This window comes from Phocoena phocoena, chromosome 4, assembly GCF_963924675.1.
Source record: "Phocoena phocoena chromosome 4, mPhoPho1.1, whole genome shotgun sequence".
Lineage (NCBI taxonomy): Eukaryota > Metazoa > Chordata > Mammalia > Artiodactyla > Phocoenidae > Phocoena > Phocoena phocoena.
This window is the reverse complement of record NC_089222.1, coordinates 75,662,721-75,684,649: the sequence shown is the minus strand read 5'-3', so window position 1 is coordinate 75,684,649 and position 21,929 is coordinate 75,662,721. Positions and strand designations below refer to the sequence as shown.

At 42.5% G+C, this 21,929-nt stretch overlaps 1 protein-coding gene across 1 annotated transcript in view; it reads right to left on the bottom strand.

Annotated features, from left to right (window-relative positions):
• Positions 1-7,154: 7,154 nt before the first annotated feature.
• The window catches only part of LOC136122014 (mucin-13-like), a 35,565-nt gene continuing 20,790 nt past the window's right edge, over positions 7,155-21,929 (bottom strand). The window contains exons 9-14 of the mRNA XM_065875849.1: positions 16,195-16,346; positions 12,371-12,496; positions 11,898-12,030; positions 11,202-11,239; positions 9,530-9,614; positions 7,155-7,356 (exon numbers count right to left, since the gene is read on the bottom strand). Of these exons, the coding sequence (XP_065731921.1) occupies positions 7,155-7,356; positions 9,530-9,614; positions 11,202-11,239; positions 11,898-12,030; positions 12,371-12,496; positions 16,195-16,346 (736 nt within the window). The remainder of the gene's footprint in view (positions 7,357-9,529; positions 9,615-11,201; positions 11,240-11,897; positions 12,031-12,370; positions 12,497-16,194; positions 16,347-21,929) is intronic.

The following is a 21,929-nucleotide window of genomic DNA, read 5'->3' as shown; positions in this document are numbered from 1 at the left end:
GTTTTGCCCTAATTCTATTCTTTGCTTCCATAGTCCAGGATATTCCTTGCTCGAGGATGTTACTTCACTGAAATAGGGCCTTCATTCTTTCTTGTTTTGTTGAGAACCTTCTACATACCAGAGAAATAAGACAGAGGGTTTTTCTCCAGAAGCTCAGGAGCAGAGAAGGACTGGCTGATAAAGGTGGTACTAAGCAGGGGTGGGGGTTGGAGGTGTCCAGTGTCAACCCAGCGGGGCCTTGGACCCTGTCAGGAGGTTATTGTTTCTAGCATAAGGAAAGAAGCCTCAAGGATTCCTCTGTCACCACATATGGGCAGGATACCACAGCTGGGCAGAGAGAGAATGGAGAGACTTTTCATTAGAGAGAAACTGGAGGCCCCGCACCCAAACAGAGAGGGAAGCCACAGCCACAGCTGGGGCCATCGGTAATGCACAGCAGGCATTTTGCAGATGATTTTAGATGAATTACTTTAATGGAGAGAATATGTTCTGAAATCTGAACAATGACGTAAGGACAGAATTTTTCATTTTGGGTAATAAAGGCCCATTAACCTATACACTCCAGGAAGATCTGGCACCAGGCCTAGTAAATAGAGGACACTCTCGGTTTCAAATATATGTCTCATAGTCTCTACGAACCATTGAAATATCCTACATACGTTAATATTTTGGCATTAAATGACAGAGGGTTGTGCCAATTACTACCCATAAAACTTTGGGCAAGTTTCTTGCCTCTATTTCCCCAACTATTGAACAAGGGTAATAATAGTATTACCTCACAATTATTGTGAGAATGAAAGGAAGAATTATGCCTGGCCTATATTAAATACTCCATAATATATTAACTACTATTATTATTGTTTTTTCAAACTGGCTGTCATCTGGAAGCAGGAGAGAATTCTTTTATTAGACCACACGTTCTGATTGTGGGCTCAGAAAATGTTCCTGAGCCTGCAGGAATAATGAAGCCTTTGTGGTTTGCTCCAAGCTTTGTCTTTGAATAAAAGTGCACACATGTCACAACCTGGAGGTTGAAGAAAAGCTCCCCATACTGTGTCCCAGGGCTCTTCCCAACCTCATTCTCTAAAAAATCCAGCCAGACCTTGATCACCTCATAAAAGCTGATGATCTTAGAAATCTCCCACTGGTGGCATTTTTTTTTAAACTTAAAATGATGAATTTTTCAATGCAAATTGATTTATCTTCTTTTTTATTTTGGAAAGCCATTAAATAAAACATTGATTATCTGAATAATTGTACCAAATTTTATGCATCATTAAGATGACATTAACATTACTTCAATTCTTAAGTTATTATAGGGCCACTGGAAAGAAACAATGTATGATTCTAATGATCCAGTAAAAATTATGCAAATGTGCAACAAGAGTGAACTGATAACATTCATGTTTCCCTGGCACAAGAGCAAGGAATGAAGAGACCAAGAAAAAGTCAAGGGGGAATTATTTAGAATTGTTGCATTAAAAGTGAATGATTTCCAACAAGGCTTTTAAAACAACTGTCCCACTGGAAGTTGGGTTTTTGCAAGCCATAGGAGACAGCACCACCTACTGGCTGCAGAATTTGCCCAGCGGCTAGGAAGAAGGAAGAGGGTGGTGGGTAGTTCAGGGGTAAAATTGCCCCTTTGGTGTTGATGCCACCTGGACGATTGACCTCCTCCTCCATAAGGAAGCTCAGAGACCACTGAAGCTTCTTATGCATAATAGATTCCTGGTTTCTAGAATCTCTGGGGAAGGAATGGGAAATGATGTGATCTGGGGCTTGACCTCAAGGAGCCAAGCCGCTGGTCGAGAGTAGTGATTCTCAAACTCCCCTGCGCATTCGAAGCACTTGCGGAGCTTAACCCAGCCGGATGCTCTAGACCAATGAAGCGCTCTGGGATGGGACCCAGGCATCAGTGATTTTTAAATCTTCTCAAGTGACTCCAGTGTACAGCCGAGACCTGCTGCCGTCGGGGCAATGGTCCATCCCCAGCTGGTTTTACCCAACGTTGACCTCAGAGAGCCTTCAGGCTGAAGCAGAGATCAGCAGAATGACACGTATGTGCTCCTGTGCTGTCTGAGGGCAGTGATTAGAGGATGCCTCCCTCAAGGTCAGAGAGGCTCCCGCGGGAGTGTCCACACTCCACTTTAAAAAAAGAAACAGCTCAATTGAGGTATATATACAATAAACTGTACATATGTAAAGTTTGTAATTTAAGTTTTGCTATAACCGTGGTAACCTTCACCACCATCAAGATAATGAACATTCAAGATTGAGCTGGAAGAGTCCCGCTTTATACTGTTTCATAACTATTTAATATTCTATGCCAGGCATTGTGCTGGGTGAGAAGGAAACACAGACTTACCATGCAGGACCTCTTTACCAGGGAAATGAGTTCCAGGACCCGGCTGACATGAGTGAGGCGATATTTCTGCTTGAGAGGGCTGTGTGGAGAAGGGGAGGATTCGAAAAAGCTGGTCAGAAGAGATGGTGTTTTAGCTGATCTAGACAGTTGGAGGTGTTTATTAGGCAGTTGAAGGAAAGGGGCATTTCAAGTGCAGGGCACAGCACAGGCAAAAATATGGAGGTAGTATAAAATAGATAACTAATAAGAACCTGCTGTATAAAAAAAGTAAAATAAATTCCAAAAAAATGGCGGTAGGAGGAGGTGGCATGTTTAGGGAACAGCAGGTATGCCAGTGTTAGAGCACTGCGGGGGTAGTGGGAGTGGGGATGGGGGAGGAGAGGCAACTCTGGAGCACTTGAGCCACAAAGAGTCTGGCTTGAATCTCTGAACTTGATTCTCTCAGTGGAGAACCCCTGAAAGCCTTACGCAAGGGCGTATCATGATCAGATTCACATCTTGGAAAGTTCATTCTGACAGCCCTGCGAAGTTGCAGGACAGTCAGTTAGAAAACCTTTGCAAAGGTCCCAGTGAGCGGAAGCAAATGAATTACACGTCCTATTATGTAAGATCAAAAGCAACTTTGGAGGCCAAAGCCATTTTCATAAATATTACACATATACATATTTGGAGCATTATTTTTATTCAAACAATAGCAATGAAATTCACCCAAGAACGGATGTACTCTGGTCCATGAAGCCCAGAGTTCTGTATGGCCCAGGACCTTTGAGAAGTGATGGAAACTGACATGGTGTAGTGCAGAGGGCCATGAGAGAGGTGGGACTCTTTAGAAAAGAGGTTCAGGGACTTCCCTGGAGGCGCAGTGGATAAGACACTGTGCTCCCAGTGCAGGGGGCCCGGGTTCGATCCCTGGTCAGGGAACTAGATCCCACAGGCATGCTACAACTAAAACTTTGCATGCCACAACTAAGGAGCCAGTGAGCCGCAACTAAGGAGCCCACCTGCTGCAACTAAGACCCGGTGCAACCAAATAAATAAATAAATAATTTTTTTAAAAAAAAAAAGAAAGAAAAGAGGTTCAAATAGCCTACTTTTAGCACTAAATCCAGAATCATCTTCAAACGTAAAGGAGGTAACATGCAGGTCAGAACTAGAGACTGTGATGTCAAGTTACAGTGGTCAGCCAATTTTAAGTTATGTCTTCATTAATTCTGTTAACCTATTGATTGCTGACTAATATTTTTACTGTGGGCATTAATAGGTCATACGAGTTTCTTTTATGTTCACCAGCTAGCCTTGAGAACACAAGAGTAATCACAAGCTGTATCAGTGAGGATGCTTCCACCTGCAAAAACAGAAGCAACTACTCAAACTGTCCTAATAGTAAAGTCCAGAGCCTTCAGGGATGGTCTGATCAGAGCACCAGCTCCATTCTTCCATGGTTCTCTCAGCTTTGCCCTCCTCTATGTGTCAGCTCAGCAAAACTGAAGCAGTTCGACGCCTCACATCCTCAACCCCGCTCTCCAGAACGAGTTTCTCCTCCTCCAAGCCTCCTACCAACATCTGAGATTTATTCTAATCATATCCACTTGTGCCATATGCTTGCTAAGTCAATCACTGGCAAGCCGGCATGGGATTCCACTGATTGGCTTGGGCCAACCAAGGCCTACATTTGGAGCTAGGGGTCGGATCAATCCCACCCAAAATGCTTGGTTGCTTCAAAATGGAAGGGTTGTGGGATACGCCTGGGGAAGCAGCCAAAAATGTCTATTCCATGACAAAAAAAAATTACCTTGGGTAATCCAACAGCCCCTAATGAGCAGATGTTAATCAATTCGGTTTACCATGTGTCATGTCTGCTATTGAAAGTGAAACTTAACTGCTATGTGCATCACCCAGAGTCCCAAACACAAGGGAGGACACCATCTATTAAAGACACTTTATTTGTTACTGCTAATAGTTAACAGTCAAGAACAAATAACAACAAATAAAAATAACTTGCAAAGAGACCAGACATTAGACATAAGCAAGGATACTACTAACATTAAAGAAAGCCTGTGCTGGAGGTGGCTGCCCCCATTCTTAGCTCTGTGTGTGTGTTAGTGACCACGGCTAAGGCTCTGTCCCCAGGGAAGGCTGAGGCTTTGGTGGAATACCTCTGGAGTCTGTATCACGAGGCTGAACATTTGGATCCAGAGCACAAGCTCCCTCTCTCACCATGAGCCGGTCAGAATGTCTACAATTTCAAAGTGACTTCAAGCTCTTGCTCTGGGGGCTCTGTCTTCACATCCTCTCCTAGGTTCTAAATCTTGGGTAGGGCATGAATTAGAGGAAATGCCCATTTGCTCATTGAGGAGGGGAATCTGAGGATGAAGGTGGGCCCTGGGTACCTTCTCCCTTACTCAGCCTCCAGCCCAGCTTCCTTCTACCTCTGTTCCTCCTTCTCCTGGTCACATTTTTCCCCACTGACTCCCCTACCTACCGGCATTTCAAACCCTCTAGAACGTACCCCTGCAGAGGACATTTCTAGTTCAGGCCTTCTAGTTGACATTAAGAAGGCCCTGGATTGCCAGTAACTGCTCCCAAAAAGCTAAGAGACCTGTCTCTTTTTATCTGTCCTCTTGATTTGAACCCAGGTCACAAGCTTCTGGCAGTTCAAGGGTAATGAAATCCCTACATTTGAGGAAAAGAAGGAGCTTCCCTGTTTTAACTTGCCAGAGAATGAACCTGAGCATCTTCAAGGATGGTATGTCCTCCCATCTCCTGGGACCTCCACAGCTGATGTGTCAGAGTCTCCCAGAATACGTCACTTATCTACAGGGTATCAACTCAAAGCAACACTCTTCTAGACTCTTTCAGGAGTGAAAAATCCTGGGGAGCTTCCCTCTAGATAGATAGAATGATTACTGCTGCATGGCCAGGAAAAAAAAAACCTAACTATTGTACTGATTGGAGCAATTCAACTGTCTTAAGTATAGATGCTTACTAATAGCATCTATGTGCATTTAATTTCATAGGTACTTAGTTAGCAAACAAGCTGTATTCATTGCAAACAGTCACAACTTCCATTCAGAGAGGCTGGATGGAAGAGAAATACCAAAGGCCAGACCTTCATGGCTGCTCCCTTCTCCATCAGTCTTTGAAACACTCAAAATAAAAGCTCATACGTTGGGTTGAGGGGCCATGGATGGTTCCAAATTTTTACTGTTCTAGACAAAACGAGAGAGAGAGAAAGAGAGGGGGAAAAAACTCTTAGAAAAGAAGTATTCCAACAGAAACATATGAGAAAATTTAGGTTCATAAATGATTAACATTATTGTAATTAACACAATTTGAATACTATTATTCAAATTAGAACCCATCGTGCTGTGTTCTTTATGCATTTTGGCTTATTTGATATTTACCCTCTGAGGTAGGCTTCATTTTAACCATTTCACAGATGAGAAAACAAACCCAGAGAAGTCAAATAACTTGTCTGAGATCACACAGCTCGTAGCAGGAAGGGCCAGGCTGTGAACCCAGGTCTGTCTGATTCTAAATCCCATGCCTGCTCAGCCACTAAAGGGCTTTCTTCAGAGGTTATACTTGAAGTAAGGGCTCCACTGTGGGAAAGGGAGGTTTGAAATGAGTTCCATGGTTAAGGTTCACCTCATGTAGGAACAAAGGGAGGTCCATCTCGGCTCTTGCTGGCTAGACCCTGTGTCCGACCCCACACGGCGCATTTCGTGCAAGTCATCCCTTCGTGCACGCATGGAACACTTAGATTCCATGACTGAAGGAAAGCTGATACGTAAAATCAACCGTGGGATTTCAAACTAAAAATAAGTCAGATTTTCCCAGAATATTCAAAGTGCGTTAAGATCCACAAAGGATGACCTGCTCACCTGGGCCGCCTGCAGAAGCAAGGCTCACACACGGGGAGTGGGGATACTGTGCTCCCCTTCCCCGGCCCCTCTACCACCCTCCTGGGTCCCCCTTCTCTTTCAGCCTCTTTATTTTTCTTCTCTCCTGGGGATACTTCACCCCTCCTTCTTTCCCTTTCTCCCCACTCTTCCTCTTTCAAACAAGTCATTTCTCTCCTTTCCTCTCTTCTCCCCCCTCTCTCTTCTCTGGCCACATTTCCTCTCCCTTCTGTCTTGTCACTCCTCCCCAAGGGAGTCCTCTCTGACAGGCTTTCTCCTTTCAGTATTTCATTTGGTCACACTGAGCAATGCCAGCTACGATTCTCCAAAACAAATCTAACAAGGACAAGTTACTTGCCTTGAAAGTCCTCCCAAGGGAAAGAAAATATTATCGGCCTCACTTGCCTTGTTGCTTTAGAAATTGATCGGGTGGCCTTGTGGTCTGGGGTGGGGCGGGGAGGAAAGGAGAGATTTGCCTTCATGTGGGCTGGCTGGAAAGGATCCATGTAAACAGAACCATGTTTACATCCAACAGTCCTCCCCAGGCCTGCCCTAGGTCCTAGGCCCTTCAGCAGTCTGGGAATTGTCATCACAACCACTGGAGTTGTATCCCAAGAAACATATCATTTAAGGAGACCTTAAGGGCATGTGAATTAAGATTCCTTTTTTATAGCTGAGGAAACAGATGAACAAATAAATTAAGTGGTGTATCTAGTCACATAGATGGTCAGTGTTAGGGACCAAGTGGTGGCTACTTTCAATAGCTTTTGATGAAAAAAAAAGTCTACTGGGCAGCCAGGGCTGCTGATGATACAACAGCCAGGTCCCAAGTCGGCCCTGGGGCATTTCACTCTGCAAAGGCAAACAGAAAGCATGCAAAGACTCACCTAATAGTCTGCGCGGGGTACACCACCCGGGATTACATAGGGATTCTGTGTCTGACTCTCTTTGGGCAGGTTCATGTTGATCTTAGGGAAGATGATCCTGTCTGCTCCTAGATTGCTAAAGCTGGTATTCTGCAGTTTCAGATTTTGAAAATCGTTCTCAATCAATTTCTGTTCTTCCACATTCCTCCTTTTGTTCTTTGAGCTGTAATCGGTAAGAAGAATTAGGGTCTGACAATGGCAGCAAGTTCCTTGAAGCAAAAGTTAATATTTTTTCTTCAAAATGTTTTAAATTTTTGAAATAACTTCAAATTTACATGTAAGTTACCAAAAAAAAGGAAATATTACACAGAGCTCCCATACATCTATCACCCAGATTCCCCGACTGTTAACATTTCTGAACCATTTAAGAATAAGCTGCAGACCTGATGTCCATTACTGGTAATACTTCATTACTTCATTCAGTGTAGATTCCCTAAGTCTCCTCATAAGCTCCATGTAACCATCAAAACCAGAACGTTGACCCTGATCCAACGTTACCATCTAATTCCTCCAGTCCCATTTACATTTTGCTAATAATGTTAGTATTTTTCAGTGTGCTTTTGAATTATTTATGGAGGTGGTAATAAAAGTCAAAGAAAAATATGATTTGTGGTACAATTTCTCATTCAGGCAAAGTCAATGTCTACAGAAGCACCTCAGTGAACAAAATGAGTTCAAGGCATAAAGGTCTTAAGGAGAAATAGGAGTTTCCCACGTTGTTCTGTGGGCCCTCAAGGACCTCAAGTGTAGGCATTCAAAGCCACGTGGATGGACTTGCAGGTGAGGGAGGCACCTGTCCCCCAGTTAACTCTGATCATGACCCTTCTCTCCTTCTGGCCTGCAGCGACAGTCCTGCCCTGTTAGAATATGGGTAGTGGGGACAGAGGCATCCATTATGGCCACAGGGCAGTCCTGGGGTGACTCTCAAACACTGGAACGTCAGAAAGGAAGACCCACTCACCTGGTGACCCTGACGGTCAGCCCAGCCCGCCACGGAGTTCCTGCCCTGTGACAGCACTCCCATCTAAGGTAACTGACAAGAGGCTTCCTTCCCTTTGGAATGGGCAAGAAATTATAATTCTTGGAGAGCTCCCAAGAGTCATGAATCTGTGGCTGAGCAAAGAGCAAACGGGGCTCTGCAGCAGGAAGGGGAACTGAGAACCGAGGCTCTCAAGGGGCACAAGCTCTATCACAGTCCCTGAGGACCCTGGAGACTGGGGCAGTGAGCCGGGCCACTGTGGAGGAAGCAGCCTTGCTCCAGAGTCACATGTCCTGTCCCCCACACCCCCACCCCTGGAAAAGGGAAAGTCGTGTTCTCAGTTCCCAGCTTGGCATCCTTATAATCAAGTCTCTGGGGAAGAGTTACTATCATAATGGAGTAAAAGAAGAAAAAAAAAGAAACAAAATATTTTAGGAATGTAAACTCTTATCCTCTCGCATTACAGTGCAAAAGAAACCTATTTTGCCAAAATATAAGATATTAGCTAAAGGTAATTTTCAAAAAGTAGCTTTCTTTAAAAAATCAGAGTAGCTCCTCACTTGGCACATTTAGAATGGAATAGATGATAGTATTCCGTCTCTATTAATGGAGGGAACTTTATCTAAATGTTTGTAGAATAAATCAATGGACCCTACTTAAGTTTTTAAGAAGGGCATTTAAGGCACAGCTGAGAAAAGGCCATGCAGAGGTAACGTTTCTACTTAAAACCCAGGGGACTCAGTTAAGGTGGACGTTAGGCTATTTGCAGCGAGGTCCTGGGCAAGGGAGTGACTTAATGAAAATCATATTTGACAATATCAATGGAGTTAAATACTGCTAACAAAAGAGTGTTTTGTTTTCTTTTGTTTTTGAGCAGATAAAGGTTTATTGCAGGGCCAAGCACATGGGTGGCTTGTGCTCAAAAGAAAACCCCTGAACTCCCAAAAGAGTTTTTAATGACATCAGAAAATGGTTGCTATGTCACTTTATAGTATTAAGCAAAAACAAACCTCAACAAAAAAAATTTTAAAGCACAAAAGATACGAAATTACATATATAACTTCATTTTAAAAAGTAGCAGAAAACCTGGAAGGATGTATGCCAAAATGTTGGTTGCTTCAGGGTGGTGGGTTTTGTGGGTGACTTTTTAGTCTGCTCCTTTACACATTTTCTATTTTCTTCAGTGATCATGTGTAGCTTATAGAATCAGAAGAAAATTCAGGTAAGACAAAAAGGGCAATGGTATTAGAGAGGCCTTGCCTTACTTTTCTTCTCTTGCCCAGGAAAGGCTGGGCGTGTTTGGAAACCAGAGTGTAATGCCGGTGGCACTGTGTCCCAGGAAAGGGACACTTCATACCTCACTGAGAAGATGAGTGCAATCACCAAGCCGAGAATGAGGATGCCAGCAATGGTGCCCACGATCGTGAGGATCAGCTGAAATGCTGAAAGGGAAAAGAGAAGAGTAGGAATGGCTTCCCCCAAGCAGACTCCCACTGTCTACTGCACAGGTACATGTGTTCCCAGTGGTTCCTGGCCAAGAGGACAACTGGGCTCTGGTTTCTGACCCTCTTCCAGGACCAGGATGGGTGGGGGGCTCACCTCCTTTAGCCCTCTGTCTGCCCACCACCAACTGTGTCTTCAGAACCCAATCAAAAGAGGCAACCTTGCCAGATAAAAGAAGCCCATAAGCACAGAGGAGGCCGTGGTGGCAGGACCTTCCTGGGCTTTGTGGGGGGTGAGATCTCAGCGGAGGTCCACACTGCCTCCTTACCTCTGCTGGTTTGCCTGCCTGCCAGAACGGACTTTGCTGATAAACTAGGGGAACGGGGTTGGAGTTAAATTTGTCCCTAACAGAGGAGCTTGATGGAATTGATGAGGGAAGAGACTGGAGGTTCATTACCACCCCTTCTCCTCTGGATCTGCTTGTTTGGTGCTCTTGAAACATGGCTATGGGGTGGCAGGTAAGTGTAATTTTAACATACACAGCAGATTTCAAACACATAGTATGAAAAAAATGTAAAATATCTCATTAATCATCCTTGTACTGATTGCCCATTGAAATATTATTTTCTATATATTGAGTGAAATAAAATGTTACTAAAATCAACTCCACCTATTCCTCTTTGCTTTTTAAAATTTACTTAGAGCTTTTAAAATCTGAAGCTCGTGTTACGTTTCTATTGGACAGTGCTGCTCTAGATCCCTTTGATCCTTTCTGCTACATGACTGCCCTATATGTCACCTCTAACCAGGATGCAAGGGACCATTAAGTCTGGAAAAAACCTCAAAGGTTATCTGATCCGAACTTGTCATTTTATAGGTGTAGACACTGAAAGCCCAGAAGAAAGAAATGACTTAGCAAACCCAGCCTCACAACAAAATACAGTAGAAATTAAAAGCATTTCTTATCACTAACTTTGTGGCTGGCTGGGAGGCTAACAGGAATATTCCCTTCATCTTGGATCATTGATCTTTTAGTTCATTATATAAAATTTAAAATATGAAATCACTTAAAATATACAGTTAGTATTGTCCCAATCTGGTGACGGTAGGGCCTGGGAGGGAACCAGGCAACTGAATTTATGACAACACATCCCAAAGTAGTAAATAGCTCTGAGACAGAAAGATGATTTGAGCATTTGAACGTCTGGTTTCTAGTTCTGCTCTACTGTGAACATAAACGTTTTTGGAATATACTGGTCTTTATCCTTTTTAGTAGCAGACAATGCATATTTAATCTAATGTAGGAAATGAATATAATGTTGGGACAAACTTCTTTGGCCTAGGACAAGTCCAGAGACACCAGCCCACCTCTTGGGCTGAGTTCTATTATTTCCCATAACAGAGAGGCTCTGCCCACAACCTAAGGGTGAGCATGGAGTGGCCTGACCCAGAAGACAAACTCCAGGTAGATTTTTCTCTCTCTTTATGAAACAAGCCAGAGACTTTGGGGGACCGGACAGAATTTTGAATGTGGTCAATGTCTGTTTCTTAGAAGCTTATTAACAAAGCAAGACTCTTCTACTCACAGTCTTCACAATCAACTCCTCTGTAGCCAAACGCACACCTAAAATACAAGGAGTAGGAGACCATGGTAAGGAGCCTTGTGAGAGCAGGTCAGAGTTCCCACCCAACCTCCATGTCTTCCTTGCACCTTTCTTTCATTCTCTCCTCCCCGTTCCGTCTCCTCTTTCTCTTTTCTTCCTTATGCTCCCATTCTTCCAGGTGAGCGCCTTTCATGGCACTCTGGAAGGTTGAGGGGGTACACAATCCCGTGTGGTTCCAGTTGCTACCAACTGAACGCTCCATCTTCTGAGCGCCAGGAGGATTCAGCAGTTTGGGTGAAGCCGAGTCCCAGAGGCATGGAGCTTAGTGGGGCCCCCTCGGGCTGCAAGACCACCTGGCTCGGCCATTTATTTGCTGCCCTGGGAGTGGGGACGTGTCATTTATATTCTCCGAGATTCAGTTTCCTCACCTGAAAATGGGGAATAAATACATTCCTGACTGTTGTTGTATGAGAAGCATTACCTGCTGTGGTTCCCAGCACACGGAGAATGTTCAAAAACTGATGATGATGATGGTGGTGGTGATGGTGAGGCTCTGTACCTACCAACTTATGCCAGCGAACCAACTTCCAGACCCTAAACTCATACGTATGTGACAAGCTCTATCCTTTTTGCCTAGCTTCAGCTATGACAAGATGCAGAAGGAGGGATTTCTCTTACTGTTCACAGATCCCATGATCATCTTCCTTGTAGCCTGGCAGGCACACGCAGGTAGCGTTCTGGCCGTCCTTCACTAGGCATTGCTTATGTGTGTTCTGTGTGTTGCAGTCATCAGGACACTTTGGACCCAAAGCTTCAAAAGAGAGTGATTTCTGGGTAATTTTCAGAAACAACCCCTTCAGCACCAAAGTGACACATCACAGAATACAATTTTTTCACGTTGCTTTTTCTGGGTAAAACGCGGTGCTCAGTGGCTCTGCACTTGACGTGCGCCCTGTGAAGCGGCATGTGGGCCTCCTCACCAGCTCTTAGCCAAGGCCCTATCCAGGCCCACAGGACTAAAGCCAAAATTCACACCCCTCAGACTCTGAAATGCACACGGACACTTGAGCAGGAAAGTGTGTACTTTGCAAATGCAAAAGGAGAGAGTGGAGGAGGCATGAAGAACATTTAGAAGCAGGTGGAACACTTACCAACACAGTGGGGGATCTGTAGGTTCGGTCTCAGCAGCCCCGGTTTGCACTGACATTGTAAACCATTGGTGCAGTCATCCTGCCCCTTCTCTTTCACACAACCATAATAATCACACCGATCTTGCTCTAAGAGGCACAAATAAATCAAAGACATATATAGCAAGACAATATGGATAAGGTAACTTGTGAAAGCACCCCATTCCATTGTGGATATTGTTGCCTTTTGACACATTTTGGGATTCAACCAATGAAAATCTGAGATTCTGAAATTCAACTCCCCAGTGGATCTCTTCTATAACTATTTCCTTACATTATTCAATTAAAATTAATTCAATCCAGTGCAATGCAATCATGTCCCAAGTCTCTTTTGCACCTACCTCTTTGCTGGGTTCCACAAGGGACACAGTAGCTGCATAAGTTTTGGACCCCATCTTTGGAGAGTTACCTGTTTATACCCTTAGAGAATCGCATCCAGCAACTTGTAATACAGACTTTAAGTACAGTGGGAATTCAGGGGCTCAGGTAGCTAAAGGTAACATCGTGGAGGAGGTGGAAATTGGGCTAAGTCTTGAAAGATAGGGAAGATTTGAACAGTCAAAGGAGAGGCAAGGTCTAAGTGGAGTAAACAAGGCATGAAAAGAAGTAAAGTATTCTTGTCCAGGAGTGATGGAGTTGTACTTGGGCAGGGGAGAGGCAGTGTGGTGAGGAGGAACAAAAGTGAGAACTCTTGGCTCTACCGTTGATTGGCCATGGGCTTTTTGTTCAAATGTTTAATTCGTGGTGGGTCCAAGTTCCCTCCATCTATGAAATGGGCTAATGATTCTTGTTTCACATGATTGTTGTGAGAACTGAATGAACTAATGTAAATGCAATTGTCCACTATAAGATACTCAGCAAGTAATCGTTCTTTTGTTCACTCATGGGTATAGCAGGGTTTGAATGTCAGGTTATAGATACTGACTTTTATCCTACAAGCCTGAGAATCCATTGATAGATTCTGAACAGAAGCATGGCATAAGAAAGCCATCTTTTAAGAATGTTAGTCTAGAAGCAGATTGGAAGACATTAGGGACAAAAAGATGAGTCTGAGAATAGATTAGGGGGAGAGAATAGGAGCAGGTAGAACAGATATGTGGTTACTCTCTTCTAAACATCCCAAACCTGTAACTAACCTTCCTTCATTACCTGCCATTTGAAAATGCCTCTAAATAAAAACCAGAGAAAGAGATTCTACAACTTTTGACACAGAAAAGAGAATCTGTCTTTGCAGCAGAAGCAAGAGAGCAGGAAAAAGTGTTTTTCTCTACAAGTTCTGAGCTCTCCCTTCCATGTGCTGGGCGGCTCATGCTCCTGTGGCCATCTCTAGCTGGCATCATTCAGTAATCTGCTAATGTACCTAAGAGCACATGCCTGGTCTCAGAGGGGAGAGATGTTGAGAAGAGTTGTCCAAAAAAAGAGCAATTCTCAGCCCTGAGACCAGATGCTTTCAAGTCTTCCAGGGCTCTGAACCAAGGCAGTTACTAAGTAGAGCCAAATGAGAGAATTGCAAGGGTCCCCAACTTTATTTTGAAGAATGCACTGGTTATTTTCATCTGACAACCACTTGGAGTGGTCAGTCCCCATGCTGATGGGGATCCTTAACTTCCTCACACTTGCTAGAAGTCTCATTCAGCCCAAAGCAGAGCCTATGATAAGGTTTTTGTCTTGCCTTGCTGACAATTTCATCTTCTGGGGGTAGATGTTCTGATGGCATGAATTGCTACTCTGGACAAAATTGTGACCCTGAGGAGAAATCTATTGGCAGGTGGAAGTGATGAGTCCCTTGGAAGACAAGGACCAAGTGACAGTCAGAAAGAGGAGTATGACTTTGAGAGAGTAAATATTGAAATGTTCAAAAAGGATAAGGTGTAGTTCCATGGCATGAGACTCTGGAAGATGCAAACAGTTCAGGAAAGTAAGAAGCTCTGAAAATGTAATTCTAACTTTCAGCTGCAAATGATCCCAACAAGCTGTAAAGAAAAAAAAAAAATGGGAGAGGGCCAGGTAATATAATAAACTGGCATGGTTTGCACAGGAAGCTCTCAGATGAGAGACATAAAATATAAAAAGAAGATCCTATAACCAAAGATGGAATATTAAAAGTGTGACAGAGACAGTCTAGAGTCCCACATGAGCTCAGGCTTGCCACAAACAAAACCCAAAACAACAACAGCAACAAAAACCCAACAACAAAGAGCAAAGGGTTAAAAATTTAAAAATGGGCAAATGAATGAAAGGGTGTATGTTTTCCACGTTACAGGGGCTCATGGAAAGGCCAGGCCTGGTTGGTGTAGTGTTGATGAATGACATGAGAAAAACAGAATGGCTTCAGAACAATTTTTCTCCTGTCTTGCCAGGAAATAATACTTGGATGGAAAAGAGTTGAATGGACATTGCTAAAGGGACCGCAGCCCATGGAGCGGGTAGAGTGCAGGGGAGCCCCCATCTTTTCTAATAGAATTTTAAGTGTTTTATTCCAGAGCATTTACATTCCAGGTCCTGAGAGAACAGTGATCATCTGTGAAATCTTGAAAAAGAGAGAAGGTGCTAGAAAACCATAAATGAACAGAATTTGATTATATTTTCAAAAAGAGAAATAAGTTTTGCAAACTAGGACATGGAGGTTACAGTAAGCAAAAAGCAAAAATTTAAGAGACTAAAGAAGGAGTCGCAGAAGGATCAAAATGAAAGATGAGGAAGGCAGAATGGGATCAGGAGAATGGTGAGTGGAGGTCCAGAGAGAAGAGGACTTCAGGAATGGGAGGATACGAGTATCAAATGTTACAGAAAAGTCAGATAAGTTGTGTCTCAACAGAGGCCTTTGGGTTTGGCAACCAGGACTGAGGACCAGTTGCACACAGCTGCCCCCACGGCTGGCCCTGGACAACTCTGAAATGAGGAACTCCTGATGACTGCTGTGGTGATTGCAGTAACAGTGCGAGTTTATTCCTGCCTTCCTGTGTCCATGCCCCTTCGTAGGGCCTGCCACACTGTGCTTTGTCATGTGAATTGCTTTGGCCGTCAGAACAGTTGTAAATATAACATTAGCAGAGAGTGAGAAGCACCTGTGTACTGAAATGTGCCCTCTTGTTGCTCTTGAAACCCTTTTGGACTAACCTGCTGGAGGATGGGAGACCATGTGGAGCAGAGACAAACTGTCCAGCTGAGCCATCTTAGATCAGTCAGCCCTCAGCTGATCCACCCGGCAGCTAATGCCCGATGCTTAAGTGAGCCAAGCAGAGATCAGCCGAGCCCCGCCTAAATGAGTAGAACTGCCCAGGTAAGCCCAAATTCTGACCCACAGAATTATAGCGTTATAATAAATAAATGGTTGTTGTTTAGGCCACTAAGATTTGGGGTGCTTGTAACACAGTAAAAATGAATTGTTAACAGCTGTCCTGTGGGGGGGTGTTGTGTCTGCCTAAAGGGGAAACAGTATAGATAAAACTTTCTGTAGCATTTGGAAAGCTAAAACTTGGTATAGAGCCCTCTTGTTTCTCCTTTCTTCATCCTTCCTCGTCCAGAGGCTATTTGTCCAAGACTACCTTCCAAGAAGAGGAACAAACTAGTCAGTCTGATGACTTGGGGGATGGTTATAAAGGAGCAGAAGCCAAATGACAGGGGAAAGGGAGGGAGGAAGAAAGGACAGATTCAAAGGAAACTGGGAGATGTCTGTGGATTCAATTATCAAGTGCTTCTGGCCCCCTTCAAACATATAATAGAAAAATTTATGAAAAGTAGATAGGTCTTCAGGTAATCGTCATATAAAATTATTTCATACTTACTGATGTATCCTGTAAACTCATTTGCACTGTTATTAACTGCGCTTTCAATGGCACGTGATACGGTTTCTGCAGTTTCTTTTGTAGTTTCCAGAAAAATGTTTACTACTGCTACATCAACAGTATGCATTGCAGATCTTGCTGAAGGAGATGTGCTAAAAATGAAATGAATCCATCACTTGATGAATTGAACTGAAGCATAAACAAATAGGTCTTCACAGCAGAAGCAAGAAGAAATATAATTCTGCAGCCTGTGGAAGGAAAACCACATTCACAGAAAGACAGACAAAATGAAAAGGCAGAGGACTTTGTACCAGATGAAAGAACAAGACAAAACCCCAGATAAACAACTAAATGAAGTGGAGATAGGCAACCTTCCAGAAAAAGAATTCAGAATAATGATAGTGAAGATGATCCAGTACCTAAGAAAAACAATGGAAGCAAGCATCAAGAAGATGCAAGAAATGTTTAACAAAGACCTAGAAGAATACAGAACAAAAACTTAGAAGAATTAAAGAACAAACAAACAGAGATGAACAATACAATAACTGAACTGAAAAATACACTAGAAGGAATCAATAGCAGAATAACTGAGGCAGAAGAACAGATAAGTGACCTGGAAGACAGAATGGTGGAATTCACTGCCACAGAACAGAATAAAGAAAAAAGAATGAAAAGAAATGAAGACAGCCCATGAGACCTCTGGGACATTAAACACAACAACATTTGCATTATAGGGGTTCGAGAAGGAGAAGAGAGAGAGAAAGGACCAGAGAAAATATTTGAAGAGATTATAGTCCAAAACTTCCCTAACATGGGAAAGGAAATAGCCACCCAAGTCCAGGAAGTGAAGAGAGTCCCATACAGGATAAACACAAGGAGAAACATGCTGAGACACATAGTAATCAAACTGACAAAAATTAAAGACAAAGAAAAATTATTGAAAGCAGTAAGGGAAAAATGACAAATAACATACAAGGGAACTCCCATATAAGGTTAACAGCTGATATCTCAGCAGAAACTCTACAAGCCAGAAGGGAGTGGCATGATATATTTAAAGTGATGAAAGGGAAGAACCTACAACCAAGATTACTCTACCTGGCAAGGATCTCATTCAGATTCAATGGAGAAATCAAAAGCTTTACAGACAAGCAAAACCTAAGAGAACTCAGCACCACCAAACCAGCTCTACAACAAATGCTAAAGGAACTTCTCTAACTGGGAAACACAAGAGAAGAAAAGGACCTACAAAAACAAACCCAAAACCATTAAGAAAATGGTAATAGGAACATACATAATTACCTTAAACATGAATGGATTAAATGCTTCAACCAAAAGACACAGGCTTGCTGGATGGATACAAAAACCAGACCCATATATATGCTGTCTACAAGAGACCCACTTCAGACCTACGGACACGTACAGACTGAAAGTGAGGAGATGGAAAAAGATATTCCATGCAAATGGAAGTCAAAAGAAAGCTGGAGTAGCAATATTCATATCAGATAAAATAGACTTTAAAATAAAGAACGTTACAAGACACAAGGAAGGACACTACATAATGATCAAGGGATCAGTCCAAGAAGATATAACAATTATAAATATATATGCACCCAACATAGGAGCACCTCAATATATAAGGCAACTGTTAACAGCTCTAAAAGAGGAATCGACAGCAACACAATCATAGTGGGGGACTTTAACACCTTACTTACACCAATGGATGGATCATCCAGAGAGAAAATTAATAAGAGAACATAAGCTTTAAATGACACAATAGACCAGATAGATTTAATTGATATTTATAGGACATTCCATCCAAAAAGAGCAGATTACACTTTCTTCTCAAGTGCACACGGAACATTCTCCAGGACTGATCACATCTTGGGTCACAAATCAAGCTTTGGTAAACTTAAGAAAACTGAAATCATATGAAGCATCTTTTCTGACCACAATGCTATGAGATTAAAAATCAATTACAGGGGGAAAAAAATGTAAAAAACACAAACACATGGAGGCTAAACAATATGTTACTAAATAACCAAGAGATCACTGAAGAAATCAAAGAGGAAATTAAAAAATACCTAAAGACAAACTACAATGAAAACACGATAATCCAAAACCTATGGGATGCAGCAAAAGCAGCTTTAAGAGGGAAGTTTATAGCAATACAAGCCTACCTTAAGAAACAAGAAACATCTCAAATAAACAACCAAAGGCATAACCTTACATCTTTAGGTGTAAGGCTACACCTTACACCTAAAGGAACTAGAGAAAGAAGAACAAACAACACCCAAAGTTAGTAGAAGGAAAGAAATCATAAAGATTAGAGCAGAAATAAATGAAATAGAAACAAAGAAAACAATAGCAAAGATCAATAAAACTAAAAGCTGGTTCTTTGAGAAGATAAACAAAATTGATAGACTCACTTAGCCAGACTCATCAAGAAAAAGAGGGAGCTTCCCCGGTGACGCAGTGGTTGAGAGTCCACCTGCCGATGCAGGGGACATGGGTTCGTGCCCCGGTCCGGGAAGATCCCACATGCCACGAAGCAGCTAGGCCCGTGAGCCATGGCCGCTGACCTGCGCGTCCGGAGCCTGTGCTCCACAATGGGAGAGGTCACAACAGTGAGAGTCCCACGTATGGCAAAAAAAGAAAAAAAAAGAAAAAGAAAAAGAGGGAAAGGACTCAAATCAATAAAATTAGAAAGGAAAAAGGAGAAGTTAGAACAGACACCACAGAAATACAAAGCAACCTAAGAGACTACTACAAGCAACTCTATGCCAATAAAATGGACAACCTGGAAGAAATGGACAAATTCTTAGAGAGGTATAACCTCCCAGGACTGAACCAGGCAGAAACAGAAAATATGAACAGACCGATCACAAGTAATGAAATTGAAACTGTGATTAAAAATCTTCCAACAGGGCTTCCCTGGTGGCGCAGTGGTTGAGAGTCCGCCTGCCGAGGCAGGGGACGCGTGTTCGTGTCCCGGTCCGTGAGGATCCCACGTGCTGTGGAGTGGCTGGGCCCATGAGCCATGGCCACTGAGCCTGCGCGTCTGGAGCCTGTGCTCCACAATGGGAGGGGCCACAGCCATGAGAGGCCCACGTACCGCAAGAAAAAAGAAAAAAAAATCTTCCAACAAACAAAAGTCCAGGACCAGATGGCTTCACAGGTGAATTCTATCAAACATTTAGACAAGAACTAACACCCATCCTTCTCAAACTCTTCCAAAAAATTGCAGAGGAAGGACCACTCCCAAACTCATTCTAGGAGGCCACCATCACCCTGATACCAAAACCAGACAAAGATACTACAAAAAAGGAAAACGACAGACCAATATCACTGATGAATATAGATGCAAAAATCCTCAACAAAATACTAGCAAACAGAATCCAACAACACATTAAAAGGATCATACACCATGATCAAGTCGGATTTATCCCAGGGATGCAAGGATTCTTCAATATATGCAAATCAATCCATGTGATACACCATATTAACAAATTGAAGAATAAAAACCATATGATCATCTCAATAGATGCAGAAAAAAGCTTTTCACAAAATTCAACACCCATTTATGATAAACACTCTCCAGAAAGTGGGCATAGAGGGAACCTACCTCAACATAATAAAGGCCATAGATGACAAACCCACAGCAAACATCATTCTCAATGGTGAAAAACTGAAAACATTTCCTCTAAGATCAGGAAAAAGACAATGATGTCCAATCTCACCGCTATTATTCAGCATAGTTTTGGAAGTCCTAGCCATGGCAATCAGAGAAGAAAAAGAAATAAAAGGAATACAAATTGGAAAAGAAGAAGTAAAACTGTCACTGTTTGCAGATGACATGATACTATACATAAAGATGCTACCAGAAAACTACTAGAGCTAATCAATGAATTTGGTAAAGTTTCAGGATACAAAATTAAGGCACAGAAATCTCTTGCATTCCTATACACTAATGATGAAAAATCTGAAAGAGAAATTAAGGAAACACTCCCATTTACCATTGCAACAAAAAGAATAAAATGCCTAGGAATAAACCTACCTAGAGAGACAAAAGACCTACAGACAGAAAACTGTAAGACACTGATGAAAGAAATTAAAGATGATACCAACAGAAGGAGAGATATACCAAGTTCTTGGACTGGAAGAATCAATATTGTGAAAATGACTATACCACCCAAAGCAATCTACAAGTTCAATGCAATCCCTATGAAATTACCAATGGCATTTTTTACGGAACTAGAACAAAAAATCTTAAAATTTGTATGGAAACACAAAAGACCCCAAACAGCCAGATCAGTCTTGAAGAAAAAAATAGAGCTAGAGGAATCAGATTTCCTGACTTCAGACTATACTACAAAGCTACGGTAATTAAGACAACATGGTACTGGCACAAAAACACAAACATAGATCAATGGAACAAGATAGAAAGCCCAGAGATAAACCCACGCACCTATGGTCAACTAATCTATGACAAAGGAGGCAAGAATATACAATGGAGAAAAGACAGTCTCTTCAATAAGTGGTGCTGGGAAAAGTGGAGAGCTACATGTAAAAGAATGAAATTAGAACACTCCGTAACACCATACACAAAGATAAACTCAAAATGGATTCGAGACCTAAATGTAAGCCCAGACACTATAAAACTCTTAGAGGAAAACATAGGAAGAACACTCTTTGATATACATCACAGCAAGACTTTTTTTGATCTACCTCTTAAGGTAATGGAAATAAAATAAAAAATAAACAGGGGCTTCCCTGGTGGCACAGTGGTTGAGAGTCCGCCTGCTGATGCAGGGGACACGGGTTCGTGTCCCGGTCCAGGAAGGTCCCACATGCCGTGGAGTGGCTGGGCCCGTGAGCCATGGCTACTGAGCCTGCGCGTCTGGAGCCTGTGCTCTGCAATGGGAGAGGCCACAACAGTGAGAGGCCCACGTACCACAAAAACAAACAAACAAAAAAATAAACAAATGGGACCTAATGAAACTTAAAAGCTTTTGCAAGCAAAGGAAACCATAAACAAGACCAAAAGACAATCCTCAGAATAGGAGAAAATATTTGCAAATGAATCAACAGACAAAGGATTAATCTTCAAAATATCTAAACAGCTCATGCAGCTCAATGGTAAATAAACAAACAACCCAATCAAAAAATGGGCAGAAGACCTAAATAGACATTTCTCCAAAGAAGACATACAGATGGCCAAGCAGCACATGAAAAGATGCTCAACATCACTAATTATTAGAGAAATGCAAATCAAAACTACAATGACGTATCACCTCACACCAGTTAGAATTGGCATCATCAGAGAATCTACAAACAACAAATGCTGGAGAGCGTGTGGAGAAAAGGGAACCCTCTTGCACTGTTGGTGGGAATGTAAATTGATACAGCCACTATGGAGAACAGTATGGAGGTTTCTTAAAAAACTAAAAATAAAATTACCATATGACCCAGCAATCCCACTACGAGAAAACCATAATTCAAAAAGACACATGCACCCCAATGTTCATTGCAGCACTATTTACGATAGCCAGGTCATGGAAGCAACCTAAATGCCCATCGACAGACAAATGGATGAGGTTGTGGTACATATGTACAATGGAATATTACTCAGCCATAAAAAGGAATGAAAGTGGGTCATTTGTAGAGAAGTGGATGGATCTAGAGACTGTCATACAGAGTGAAGTAAGTCAGAAAGAGAAAAACAAGTATCCTATATT